Source organism: Miniopterus natalensis, chromosome 18 (genome assembly GCF_054644295.1).
Source record: "Miniopterus natalensis isolate mMinNat1 chromosome 18, mMinNat1.hap1, whole genome shotgun sequence".
In the NCBI taxonomy this organism is placed as follows: domain Eukaryota; kingdom Metazoa; phylum Chordata; class Mammalia; order Chiroptera; family Miniopteridae; genus Miniopterus; species Miniopterus natalensis.
Window position 1 is genome coordinate 40,933,685 of NC_142098.1, and position 14,378 is coordinate 40,948,062.

The 14,378-nt window shown below is 57.3% G+C and overlaps 1 protein-coding gene across 1 annotated transcript; it reads right to left on the reverse strand.

Annotated features, from left to right (window-relative positions):
- Positions 1-7,259: 7,259 nt before the first annotated feature.
- On the reverse strand, positions 7,260-13,803 carry HSPBP1 (HSPA (Hsp70) binding protein 1). Its single transcript, XM_016218343.2, has 8 exons — positions 13,781-13,803; positions 13,152-13,448; positions 11,434-11,638; positions 10,879-11,103; positions 10,125-10,280; positions 9,912-10,008; positions 9,304-9,415; positions 7,260-7,707 (listed from the first exon to the last, which is right to left on the reverse strand). The coding sequence occupies exons 2-8, from the start codon at positions 13,353-13,355 to the stop codon at positions 7,633-7,635; spliced, it is 1,074 nt and encodes a 357-aa protein (XP_016073829.1). The 5' UTR covers positions 13,356-13,448; positions 13,781-13,803; the 3' UTR covers positions 7,260-7,632.
- Positions 13,804-14,378: the final 575 nt, after the last annotated feature.

The following is a 14,378-nucleotide window of genomic DNA, read 5'->3' on the forward strand; positions in this document are numbered from 1 at the left end:
GTTCTAAAACCAATTACATACCATTTTCCTTGTCAGTTACACCTCCACTAAAACACCCATAGTGGTGATGCTGCACAACTCTGCGGCTGACCAGAAGCCACTGAACGGCACACTATAAATGGGTGAATCATACGGTGTATGAATTACATCTCAACAAAAACCGTCACCAAAACAAACAGACCAGAGCTCTGAGCACCCTGCGGGGCCAGGCCTCACTCCATGGCCTGCCATCCGTTGCTGACTGGGCGCCAGCTGCCCACAGAACTGAAGCACAGAAAGGTGGAGCCCACCCAGGTTCCTCCTTCCCTCACATCATGGTCCCCCGAAGCTAGGTAGCCCCCCCAGGTGGGGGGCAGGGCAGAGCCCAGCCAACCCTGCAGAGAATCTGTGTATCAGCGTGGCACACTTTGTACCATGTCACTGAGATGATGAGGTGGAGCACTGTTTTTATACCCACTTGATGGATGCAGGGACATGGACCCACAGGGGGAGCCCCAGCTGCAAAGAGGCAGATCCCAGATCCCAGCTGCATGCCCCGCTGTCCTGACTAGAGGCCCACCCACTTCCAAAGCAAATGGTTAGAAGGTGCAGGCTATCCCCCGAAGTCCCCACCTGCTTTGGACAGCAGATGGACTTCCCTCCCAAAGCTGGCTTTCCAGAGATTTACAGTGAGGGGGGGTGCTGCTGCAACAAGACTGGGGGTGGGCTGGGTGGCACACACTGTGGATCCAGGGGCCTCACCACCCAGGTGGCTCCTTAAACTCTCAGGACCTCAGGTCGCCCCTCTGAAAATCAGGAGGCTGCAAGGACCAAGTGGTAGATGGTACCCTACACACATCACTTCTCAACTCTACACAGAACGAGAGTGCAGATATAGAACAGGAAAAGAGAACACACAAAAAAGAGAAGGGAGAAAACTTCCCTGCCACAAACTCTCAATTCACTCCAGCCCCAGGTCCTATTGGTTCAGCCCCACCTTCTTGCTTAATGGAACTTGCTGGCAGCCCTGGGAGCCGACAGGAGAGGTGGTTCTCCTTCTCACCCTCTAGTGGGTGAGCCTGGGCCAGGGTCCTGGCATCCAGGAGCCTCGCTTCCTGTCTGCGAAACGAGGCACTGCAGGCCAGGAAGGGCCACGCTGTGAGGACAGCTGGGTCAGGCAGGTGATAGGCAAGAGCCTGGCAGGTGCCGGCCCCTTCCTGCCTGTCCCTGAGGCCATGCTGAGGCCCGGACACTTGTAGTAGGAGGGAAGGAGACCACCATACCCCTGGGTGATAGTGCTAAAAACAAAAGAGCAGGCCTGGAGAAAGACAGCGCCCCGTTTGCCTGAGTGACTCAAGTCATTCAAATACTCAGTCGGTCGACACACTCCTTGCCGCCCCCACCCTTTTCAACTTGTAGCAAATTTCAAGAAAACGGAAGTGACTACCACTGGTTTTTAGCGACCGTTTGAAAACCAAGACTGACTGCCAACGGAAGAAGGGGAAACTGTAAACGAGAAAGGAAGCCATTAGACACAAGAGCACCTCTTCCTCTGCCACTCTGCACCACTGCCTCGGGTCTCGCGTGGCTGTGTGGCTCTTGGGCTCCTGTCCCTCAGACAGGGCCCTCCTGCAGCTGCCAGAGAGCCATCCTCACCGTCACTAAGCTGCCACCAGAGTCCACACAGCTCTGTCTGCCGGGAACCGTGGGCAGATCCTTTATCTGACACCCCCTCCTCACCTGCCCTGGCCCTGAAGCACCCGGAAGTGGAGGTCAAGGGCGCAGAGACCTCTGGGAGGGCCTCCGGGGTGGCCACTTGAGCTGCCTAGAGGCTCAGCAGACGCTCCAGTGTTGGGAGAGGCTATCTGGGACCTGCTGACTGCTACCACCCTCAGCCATCTCTACTCACAGGCCACCAGCTGCTCTCATGAGACAGGCCAGGCGAGCCCAGAGGGGAGAATCCATTCCTGGGCAGCCAGTCCCCAGCCCCCTGCAGGGTATGGCAGGTCAGAGGGCAGCAAGACCACCTTCCTCTAACTTCTCCCAACCCACTGTCACCTCTCAGCCAAATCTGGAAAGGGGATGGGGAACTTCTGATTCCATGGACAGGAAAATGTTAGCAGAATCTCGTGTGTGTGCTGCCATACAACCCAAGCCAGACCCAGCAAGGCAGGCGGCAGGACACCTACGTGGGAGAGGAGGCCACAGAAGAACCTGGCTAAGGCCACATGGGAGGATAGCCTGGGACCTCACTGTGGCTTGGGAAAGCCTGGGGGGTCCCCAGTTAGGTGCCTTGCCCTCTGACCCCCAAGCAGACTCTCCTAAGGGAGGTGGCTGTGCTGGGCCAACCCCAGAGGATGGAGTAATTAGGAAACAGAAGGGGCTGGGACACCAGGCCAAGCACTGAGGAAAGGCCCAAAGGCTCTCATTCAGTACAGTGTCTGGGATGGGTTGTGGGTTCAAAGGAAAAAAGAAAAAGCACAACATACAGATTTTGCAGTGGACCTGGGAAAAGAGAGGGGCAGAGTGAGTGATCCATCAGAAAGGCCTGGGTTCCAGTCCTGCCTGTCCAAACTGAAACCCCAGTGGCCTCAGACGGGGACCTAACCCCACAGAGCCTCGGCTCCTCACCTGAGACAGCTCGCAGTTGACCACACTTCCCAGGGGAAGATCGTGAAACCCCTGGCTCGGCCCTGAAAGGATGGCGTGTCCCCACCCCCAGCGCTGACCCTGCCCACTGAGGAGCAGAGGCGCCCAGGGGAGCCCATGGCCACCAGGAAGGCTTCTCACTGTCACAAACACTTCTAGGCCTCTCTCACCTCATCTCTGCCTGCCACCCACATGGCGTTCAACACTCCTGCCACACCTGACTGCTCCTCTGCGCCCTGGCCTCTGCCCTGCTCAGCTGCTCCCTCCGCCTTCCTCTCCAAACCTCGCTAGCTCCTCCTGGGTCCTTCAGGCTTCAGCACAGACACCACTTCCTCCAAGAAGCCTCCCCTGACTGCGTCGGGGGGCCTGTTCCACACTTCCACAGCTTCCGTGGTCACCTTGTGACAGCATCTGAGGGTTCTGTGACAGCATCTGCCTGTTTGGTCACCTGCCTCCCCGACCAGGTGCCTGTTTCCCAGGACCCAGCACAAGAGTAGGCTCACAGCTAGAGGGACTTAATGGATGAATAAAAAGTAAAGTCGCTTCATCACGGGTCCTGAATAAAAGTTGTTGGGGCTGAGGGGCAGAACAAGCATTTTCCTGATAGAAAGAAACAGCAGAGGGCCTGACAAAAAGTACTAAAACCACGAAAGTAAATAAAAACACACCACACACAGCCGCTCTTGGGTTGCAACAGAGCAGATAGGCCAAAACTACGTCACACCGAGTGAGAGAGCAGGGTGCAGCCACCGTGGCCCTACTGACACAGTGCTGTGGACTCTACCCATCAGATGCCTATAACATCCCCCCAGCTAGATATAAAAACCAAAAATATGTCTAGCCAATGTCAAGTGTTCCTTTGGGGGACACAATCACCCCCTAGATAATCGCAAACCAAGTAAGAACCCTAAAAGCTACCTGTGCCCTGCATTCTACAGGCTTCTACAAATACTGCGCGAACCACCAGCAGCAGCCTAGGAGGGGAGCGCTGAGGTCAGCACCACCTGACCCCCCCCCAATGTTGCCTTACAACTCTCAACCCCAAACCACACCTGACAACCTATCTTTCTTGGCAGAAACACCTCGCTTTTCAGACTGGAAGTAATCATGATGTGTGCGTCCTCAGTACAGAGGTACAGATATATCAAAGAGCAGCAAGAAAGACCCCACCAGGTTGTCTTCCAGGGCACTTTGGACAAGCAGCCTCCCCCACACACCCCCAGGTATCCTGGCTACTTCCTCCCAACACATCTGTGCTCCAGGTGCATAGGCCGGCTCCAGGGTTCCCGCCTTCATGTTTGCAACTGCTGTTGCTTCCACAGGGAAGGCCCTTCTGCCCAGCATCGTCTGTCAACACCTACTCATCCTTCCTAGAGAGAAAACCCCACCTGCTGAGCCAGTCTCACGGGTGCCTCAGCTCTGGGCCTCTCTCCCACGGCACCCTGAGTGACCTCTATCCCACGGCCAGTAACTGTGACTGTCTGGCTCTGCGGGTGTCTCCCAGGGCTGGTCCCCCTCCTAGGGCCCCAGCCCCAGGCTCCCCGCCCTGCCCTCAGCAAGCCGGATCTTTAAGAATGGGAAGCACCTCCAAAGCCCAGCTCACAAGAAGCCCGAGCCCAGCAGAGCCTAGGCAGGGAGAAGGGAAGCCCCACTCCCTCTGAGCCCAAGGGTGAGAGTCAGATGCCATGGAGTCTATGGCAAGGGACAGGGGAGGAGGGGAGATGGGGTGTCCACCAGAAGGGTCTGAGGGAAAAGTGAGGGTCGGGGAGCAGAGGAGAGAGTGGGGTTGAGTCCTGGGGGTTAGGGAGAGGTCGGGGTCCAGAGGGAGATGAGATTGGGGAAGGTGAGCTGGGGCAGGGGGAGGTCAAGGGGCACCCATGGAGGAGATGGGGTGGGTATGACTTACAGGGGAAGAGACTGGGGGACTGAGAAAAAGAGCGTAAGGTACTTGGGGGCTGGAAAAAAGAGTCTAAGAGACTTGGGGGTCTGAGGGACGAGAATAGGGGTAGCCCCAGGAGCAGGGAAGGGTCCGAGGAGAAAGGTAGAGTGGACTCCAGGGTACAGGCGGGGCTCCCGGGGACGGGGTGCGGGACTCGGGGTACCTGGCCTGGGGGACAGCCCGGGGCGGCCGCTCACCTGCGCGGGGGGGCGGCGGCTCCTCGCACTCGGGGCTCATCCGGGCGCCCCCCCCGCCCCGCCGCTGGCGGCTCTGGCCCTGCTCAGGGGCCCGGTACGTGAGGGGCGAGGGGCGGGGGGCGGCGGGGTCTCGCGCGGACGCCCTCGGGCCTACGGGGGGCGCTCGCGCACCGAGTTCCAGAATTCGGGGGTCCGCGCCGGCTGCGTGCGGACGGAGGTGCGGGGTCGCCGGCGAGGTGGGCGCGCGCCCGCCCGGGGGCTGCGGGAGGTCGGCGGGGTCGCGAGGCCCGCGCAGGCCCTCAGCGGGGAAGCCGCCCCGGTCTCCCCGGTCTTCCCGGCCCAGCGCCCCGCGGCAAAGCGAAGACAGGTCGGGAAGACGTCCTCCTTCGCAGTCCGAGCAGGCCGCGGCGCCGAGCGGCGGCGACGGAACTCGGGCGCGCTTCCTCCGCCTCCCGGTCCCCACTCCCGCAGCGTCGCCCGGCTCTGCAGTCGGCTTCAGGGCCTCCGACGCCAGGCCCGGTCCGCCACTATCCCACAATCCCCCCCGCGCGGGGGCACGCAGGAGACCACGCCCTCCCGCGGTCGTCTCGGTGCGCCGAGGCCGCGGGCGCCCGGGCCCGGCAGTGCGCGTGCGCCGGGCCTCTCCAGACCCCGCCCACCTAGAAAACCGCCCCCTCGGGTGCGCTTGCGCCGTTTGTGGCCAACGGTCTCCCCGAATAAACCCAGGCATCCCAGTGCGCAGGCGCGCTGCACACACCCGCCCGCCCTGCGACTCCGTTCCAAAGCTCAGAGGAAATCCCGCTCCGGGGTTTCTCCTCCCGCTCGCTGCAGGCGGGAGCCGTTCGGCGTTCGGTCCGGACGGTTCATATTCCTCTTCTGGCTCCAGAGTCCAGCTGCTGACTTCGTCCAGTCCCATCGCCAGGCATTTGCCCAGACCCAGCCTTTCCTGCTGCCAGTGGCCGCACAAAGAATCCTCTATTAGGGCACCGACTGGAAAGGTTCCCCCAGACCTGGCATCAACGCTCAGCAAGAGCCCCGCCGGGCCTGGCTCCGCGGCTGAGCATCAGCCTGGCATCCAGGTCACGGTTCCATTCCCAGGCGGGGCACGTACCCGGGCTGCGGGCTTGACCTCCAGTCGGGGGCGTGCAGGAGGCAGCTGATCAATGATTCTCTCATCATTGATGTTTCAACTCTCCCTCTCCCTTCCTCTCTCTGAAATCAATAAAGATATCTATATATAATATACTCAGCAAGGTCCTGAGCCTCAGCTTCCCCAACTTTCACAGCCACCCCTTGCCCATGTTACAGGCCCACTGTTAAGAGTAAGGCAAGCAAATCTGTGTAAGGACTCAACTTTTACTTTTAACCTGCAGAGTTACCTTTTTCGTTTCAGAGGCATTTTAGTGAATCATGTTTGAGTACATTTTTCCTTTTACATCTGTTAGCTTCTAATTGCCTTAATCTTTGTCATTTCCTCTTGCATTCGCTGATTACCCCATGGCCATAATTTGATTTTCCAGCCATGTCTGGTCTGGTCCTTGCTATTTCCAGTGTATTTGTTGCATGTGATACTTTTTTGGTCCTTGCATCAGGTGGGGACTGCAGTGACAGACAACTGCAACCTCAGTGGCCTGAGGCACGGTCACAGCTTGGAGCTGCAGGTGTGATTGTTGGCAAGCAGAGGTCAGTGCTTGCCCAGTACTGTCTGTGAACACTTGGACAAGAGTGACTACTGCTGGAGTGAAGTAGCAGCAAGTAATAAACATGGCATTTGACCTCCAATTCTTGGATCCTGTAACCACATTTATCCTGAATTTGGGAAGACAGGTGAAAATAACCGGTTCCTCCAAAATCCCAGGAGTACAAGTAAATTCCACAGGAGAGGTATTAGTGGCACCAGACGGAGCTAGGAAACCAGGATACAAGGTGGAGGGGCCCGCCTTGGGAATCAGCCCAGGTCTGAGTCCTGGCTCTGTGAACTCAGCCATGGATTAACCACCTTGGGCTCTGCTTCCTTGTCTAAAAAATGACAATGGTCAGACCCTTGGTTGCAAACGGTGGAACCTCCTTTACCTAATATACAAAACAATTTATTAAAGGAGTGAGGCAGTTCCCCACCCCACCCCAAATCTCTGAGGCTGGAGAGAAGGCTCCATGCTTTGGAGTTGGGAACGAACCCCACGTCCAAGCAGGGGCCTGCCCCAGGCACAGACAGGCCTCCACCATCTGAGCAGCACCGCCAGCTGTTGGTGCACGTGCTCCCCAGCATGCTGTGCAGCAGGCTCCAATTGGGGGGCTAAAGTTCCACGATGTGCCCCTACAGGGGATGCTGGTAAAGAAGAGGGCTTCAGCCTGAGGACCTGTGGAGCGAAAACCTAACCTGGGGGATTCCCTACATAGAGGAGAAATCCCACAACGGGTGGCCAAAAAGAAGAATGGGTGTACCTCACACTCCCTCTCAAGGGAGGCTGGGTAAATGACAGGAGACAGTGACCCTGAGTTTTGGAGCAGCACTTTTATTATTCCCAGGCTCCGCCCACTCGTGGCTCCCTAGACCCCCTAACATTGAGCCCCTCCTCCCCTCCCCAGGCACCGTCCAGAGGTGGTGGCAAAGGCTGCAGCGAAGGAGGAAGAGCAAAACCTTTATTGGAAGACGTGTGGAAGCATAAGGGGTAATGGAGTGAGAGCATGAGGTGGGGTTCCAGGGGGTGCCTTTCTCAGTGCCCCTCCAGGGGGCTGAGCAGAGACCAGCTGGCACGCCCCCGCCCCGCACCAACAAGGCCCTGCTCTCCCCTGGGAGAGGGCCTCGTGGCTGGGAGGCAGGAGGCCTACGGTTCCCACAGAGAGGGGGCCAGGGGCCACGGGGTTTCACCGATCCATGCTGTCGTCCGTCGGGCTGGAGAAGCAGGTCTGTAGTAGCTTTTCGCAGAACTCCAGCTCCTCCTGGGTTGGGGCAAGAACAGGACCCCTGAGCGCAGAGGCTCGCCCCTGCCTCCAAGGCGCGCTGCACCCAAAGACACTCCTCTTCCCTCCCGGACACGGGGCCCCAGAAGCCTCCCTGAGTTCTCCAACCTCTGCTCAGATCCATGACTCACTGTTTTTCTTTTCGCCCATGTCTGGACTCCTGAACTAGACCCCAGGTCTCCCAGCCTCTAGCCGCACCCCATTGGTCTGTCCCCACATTAGCCCCCTAGGCTCTTTCTAACTCGCTGACACAACTCAACTACTTATCCCTACTTAAAACCCCTTCCACCGAGCCAATCTCCAGAAACCAAGAAAGCAAGCACTGATGGGTTGGACCGCATAAACATACAAGGTATCTGCCTAGCAAAAAGATGCCAGAAACAAAATGAAAGAAAACCAAGTTGGCAGAAAAATAATTGTGACTCCTCACACAGGGATGACATGGTCAATACTGAAATCAACTGCAGAAACCACCACCCCACAGCTAACGGGGCAAAATGTGAATGAGCAGCTAACAGGAAAGGAAAAAGATGCCCAACTTCGTTTGGGAGAAACGCAAATGCCAACTGGCTTCACCCATCAGCTTGGAAAAAGGTCCAATGGTCTGAGGCCAGCCACTCCTGGCCAGGATGTTGGGCACCCTGGTGGCTACACTATGGACCAGTTCAACCTCTAAGGAGAGCAACTGGGCAACAGCTGACGAAACAGCCCTTCACCCTGTGACTTCACCTTTATCGTACCTAACTTGTCCTTTCCTTCCTAGAAATTTGTTGTGTACACACACTCATGCATATAAAGTAACATACATGAAGGGTTACTCTTTTAGCAGTGTTTTTAGTACCCAGAGAGTGGAAACAACCTGCGCGTCCGTCAACAAGGGTGGTGACAGTGCAGCTGTACGAGGAAAGCAGTGTGTGCACTCGGGGGTGCTGGCAAGGAGCACTCGGAGCTCAGGACAGGCTGACTTGGCAGAACACAGAGGAAGGGAGGGGACAGCAATTTACAGGCACGCGTGCTCATTTGTGCACAGACTATCTCAGGAAAGCCACAGGAACTGGGAGAGGTACTGGGTGGTTAGGGACAGGTTGTTGCTTATCACTTATTTGTGGTTATCTATTTAAATATCTGAGCTATTTATCACTTATACATTAATTAATATCTATGTAATTAAATACCTAATGAGTTATGACTGATTTGTTACTTATCTATTTCACTAGCCAGTTTTATCACTGTTACTTAGTTGTTATTTATCATGTATTTCTTACTTATCTATTTATTTAGTTGGTTGCTATTTATCATTTATTTGTTCTTTACTGGCCTAACATATAGTTACTGAATATTTGAATGTGATATAAATGATCTGCATAATAGTTAAATGAATTCATTAACCCTTTAAGAAAGGGTTCCTCCTTCGTCCCTGCTGACAACACAAGGCACATGGGTGATGAGACACGTGGATAAAACATAAACACAGCATGGAGAACAGACCACAGCGATCGGGAGGGCAGGGATGGGGCAGGGCACGCCTGCTGACCCCAGGGTGAGTGCCCTAGGCCAGGCCTCTGCCAGCCCTACCTGGTACTCCTCATGCTGCTGCAGCAGCTGACAGCGGTGTCGAAGGAGCTCCTCCAGGCCCAGCTCTGGCTCCCGGCACTCCCGCACACCCTGGGGGAAGTCTGTCACCAGGCTGCAGGGGCAGGAGAGCAGTTCTTGGGACCTCCCTCAACATAGGCCCACCTCCCAGTGCTACCAAAGGAGCTGGGGAAAGACAGTTCCCCACACCAGACCTCAGTTTCCTCATCTGCAACATGGACCTCATGCTGCCCCACCCCATTCCAGGGACTTGTATAAAACAGCACTTCACAAAGTGCCTGGCCTGGAGCCGACTCCACATACAAGGCTGCCACGGCTCACTCATTTGCTCCCTCCTATCACTTTTTTCAGACACTAATCCGCTTGTACTGTAGTGGGTGGGGGTGTGAAAGAAAGCCTCCCCCCTCCTCCTTGGGCTGTTGTGTCACTCCCCTTACAGGTGAGGAAACAGGTTCAGAGAGGGCCAGTACTCCCCAAGGGAAAGCCCCAGACTCCTGGGTCCCAGGAAAGAGGAAGCCGGAGCCTAGTGGTACCATTCTGGGAGGTGGGGGTACCCGCCCCAGAACTTGTTCTCATGGGCCCCAGCACACCTGCACAGGGCTCCAAGCACGTGCTCATGGAAGGGGCTGTGTTCTGTCCGGACGAGGGCCACTAGCTGCTGAACCATCCCCATGGAGCACAGGGTCCCTAAGGGAAGGGGCTCGAGGGTCAGAGGGACAGTCCCCACCCCTCCTCTGTGCATTCCCTTCCCCTACCACCCAACCTCCAGTTCCACCCGAGGCTCCCTGCCCCAGCCACCCCACCTTTGTGTTCTGGGTGGCCCACCAGCAGGTTCTGCAGCAGGAATGCTGACTTGACCTTGAGCTTTTGCACCTGCTGCTGCATGGCCCGCATCAACACAGAGAAGCCGTCCAGCCGAAGGAACTGCAGCAACCCGGCCTCCTGCTCCCGGACCAGGCCTGGGGAGAGGAGAGAGGATGGGCCTTAAGGTCATGGTCACCACCATCGTCACCACCATCACCACCACTATCATCACCATCATCTTCATCATTATCTTCACCATCTTGACCAGTAGCAGCACCACCACCACCACCATCACCATCATCATCTTTACCAGCATCATCTTTACCATCACCACCAGCATCACCAGCATCATCATCATCACCACTACCACCATTATCATCTTCACCAGCATCATCACAATCATCAATTTTTATGCGCCTGCTCTTCACAAGCATTACTTTTTTAAGTATATTTTTACTGAGATACAACTGGGAATGTCAACAGGGTTGAGGCTGAAAACCCTGATGGGCACAAGTGACAAGCTGAGTGACAGTCCTGTGTCATTAAGACCTGGCTCTCTGACTAGATCGAGTTGGCAAGCTCACCACCCTGGTGTCAGCACCCAGCACGGAGTCCTGACAAGTGCTGGGGGTAAATGAACAAATGAAGCCCCTCTCCCTCTGCCCCCAAGCAGATCCCTACAGGGCCTGCCTCCATTGCCAGCTCCAGACCTTGGGGACCCAGGCCCCTCCCCAGCAGCCCCAGGATACTCACAGGAGATAGCGAAGAGGGCCTTGACTCGCACTGAGTCACAGGGGTCCCGGTCAAGCAGCCGGAGCAGCTTGCGCAAGGCGCCCAGACCCAGCACTTGCTCCTGGATGGCTGCCACGTTCTGGCTGCAGGTGCCGATGAGCTGTGCCGCCCGCCACCGTAGCCCCGCGGGCCCTGCCTCCAGGTACCGGCCCACCAGCAGGTGCATGCCCGATAGCTGGCAGAAGTCTGTGCCGTAGAGAGGAGACAGAGCCAGTGTTATGGGCAGAGCTGTTCCCCCCCAGGCTGTCTGGGTGGGGTGAGAGAAGGTGCCATCCTTACTCCTGATGGCATGGGGACCGAACAGAGAGGGACAGGAAAGTCCCATCTGGGAATGGAGTCAGAGCCAGACTAGAGGGGAAAAGGCTGGAGGCTGGGAGCCTGGAGAGGAAGCCAAGACAAAGGACAAGGGCTGAGCCACAGCAGGACATGCACTAAGGAGGAGGCAAGACAAAAAAGAGACCAGGAGGTGAAGATGACCCAGCAGCTGGCACAAGCCTGGGGTGAGCCAGGGTATACCTGCAGCATTGTCCATGTTTTCGCACAGGTCAGCCAGCAGCTCCAGGGCCCCTTCGCGCTCCTGCTGGTCCATGGCCAGCTCAGCCTCGACAGCTGAGGGGGGTGGAGGCTGGGACAGCACTCGAAGGCAGTTCTTCATCTGCTCCACCTCTTCCCGCTGGCCCCGGCAGGCAGCCGACATGGCCTCCTGCAGCCACTGGCGCCGCTGGGGGACAAGGTGGGGTGAGTTAGTCAACAAATTAATTCATGAATAAGTCATTAATAACAACTGCCAACATCTGAGAGCTGACTGATCCTTCAATCAACACATATCAAGCTTCATTTCTACTCACAGCTGGTCTAGACACTAGATCTATGGAGAGATGGGCTATGGGGTGGGAGACAGAGAGGAAGCAGCACTCCTTGGTGTCTGTCCTGAGTTACCTAGGAGATGGGAAGACTGCGGAGAAGCAGGTATGGGGCAGGAGAAGATTAGATCTTGTTGGCTGTTTTTTTGTTTGTTTGTTTTAGAGAGAGAACGAGAGGAAGAGAGAGAAAAGAGAAAAACATTGCTGTGAGAGAGACACATTGATTGGTTGCCTCCCACATTCGCCCTGATCGGGCTGGGGATCGAACCTGCAACCCAGGTACGTACCCTTGACCGGGAATTGAACCCGAGACCCTTTGGTGCACAGGCCAATGCTCTAACCACTGAGTCACACTGGCCAGGGTGAGAGTCCTAATCTTTTTGCTGGTGGAAGGTCCTGCCTTCAGTTTCTAAAAAAGGCAACATCCATGAAACACAGTAAAACGAGGTATGCCTGTACAGTAACCACTATCACTAACAAAGTGCCATTATAACAAATATTGCTATTAATCTCCAAAATAGCCCTATGAAGTATTCCTGTCATCCCCACCTCAGAGATGTAGCACAGAAAGGTTGTGACTTTCCCAAAATCACACAGTCAGCCATCCACAAAGCCTGTGGTCAGACTTAAGCAGTCTGCCGATAGAGCTGGTGTTCTTTTTTAAAACACATTCTTAACTTATTATTGATTTTACAGAGAGAAGGGAGAGGGAGAGAGATAGAAACACCGATAAGAGAGAAACCTAGATCGGCTGCCTCCTACACGCCCCCCCACTGGAATTGGCCCGCAACCAGGGCATGTGCCCCGATGGAACCAAACCGGTGACCTCTTGGTGCATGGATGACACTCAACCAACTGAGCCAGCCTGTGCTGTTATTGAGCATGAACCCCAGGCTGCCTAAGCGCCAGGCCCAGTGTGGAGCCCTACTTAAACTGGAACCTCAGAACCACCCTAGGAAGCGCTGTTATTATTTTTAACATCATCAACTTGCAAATGAGGAACTTGAGGCTCAGAGAGACTAAGTGATATACCCAAGGTCACACAGCTGGATAATGCGGAATTCAGTCTTGTCTGGCTGAACTGTCTGGCTGGAGAGCCCTTGCTTTTCTTTCTACCACGATGCTATTCTACCTTCCAGCATAGGACCCAGGGGTCTGCCCCCTCAGACAGTTATGAGATCTGACCTTCATTCAGCCTACGAGAACCCCGTCTAGCACAAATACAGCCTACTGCGCCTCCACACCCGGGCTCCCGCCCCCCAACCAGGAAAACTCCAGCTCCCAGCTCCCCAAGCCACGCTTTCCAAGAGGTAGCTGTTCCCACGCCCCCCGCTCCCCCCCCCCCCCGGCTCCTCGCGCCCCCCCGTTTACCTCCTCGCTCATGGGCTCTGGCGGGGGGTCTGGCTCCTCAGAGCCCGCCGTGATGGCCATCTGCAGCAGGCCTTGCAGGTTGCGGGGGGGCGGCGGGTTGCCCGAGCCCCCTGCCGAGGAGCCGCCGCCCCCTGACGAGCAGCCCTGGGAGGCCGGGGGCAGAGCCAGGGGGAGGCGGCTGCCCCCCGAGCCTTGGTCCGCCATGGGCTGTTTGTGCAGAAGCGGATAATGTGTTGGGGGTAGGGGTGGTCACCGCGGAGGTAGCTCTGGCGTCCCGACGGGTCGACTCCTGGGGTTCTGCTGAGAAGGTGGCGTTTTAGGGAGGCTCGGAGGCCCCCCATGACACCGAGTCACTCTGCCCACACGCACCTCAACCAACCCCCTTTCCTCCCTCAGGGCCCGCGGGACCCGTCCCCAAAGCCACAAGCCCCGCCTTCCTCCCTAGCAACAGGCCCCACCCACTCTCCCCAGCACCGTAGCAACCCCCTCCCCTAACTCCAGTGTGTGCGTGCCCGTCTCTTAGCAACGCCACTGTCCCGCCTCCAAAGCTCCCCGTTGGGTCGTCATATCAACGAATCTCCTCCCTCCCTCTTCTCGGAAGAAGGGAGCCCGAGCGGGGCGGACCTCACCTCCCCGGGCTCCGAGTCGCCGCCGCTACTGAAGACAGACTGGCCCGCACCTGACTCTAGTGGGCGCCGCCATCTTGACCGGAAATACGCATTCTCGTCTGGAAGTTTCCGGCGCTCCCGCCCGATTCCGACGCTCGGGCTGAGGCGTTCGCCCTGCCCTTAAGCCCTTCCCACCGCGCCGTGCGGCGCCCGGCCCCGCCCCCTGCCCCGCCCCGGGTCCCACCCCTTAGCGAGCCGGGTCTCTTCATCCTCCCGGCAGCCCCCAACCCTGCCCTCAGCACGCCCCGCCCCTCCCCGGCCTGGCCCCGCCTCTATCTGGCCCGCCCAGCCCATGCCCCGCCCTCTTCTGCACTATGCCCCGCCCCGCCGCCTCAGGCTCCGCCCTTATTCTAGGCCTTTCCGCCTTTGCCAGCTAAGCCCCGCCCAGTGCACGGGCCGCTCCCGGTAAGCCCCTCCCCTGCCGCGGTCACGCCCCTTCTCTGGCCCCGCCCCGCCCTCTCCTGTCAGGTTGCGCTGGTTCCTCACCTGCGGGCCTTTTCCTCTTCATTTGAGCCCTTACCCCATCGTTTACTGGAGCCCCGGGTTCTCACCCCTAATG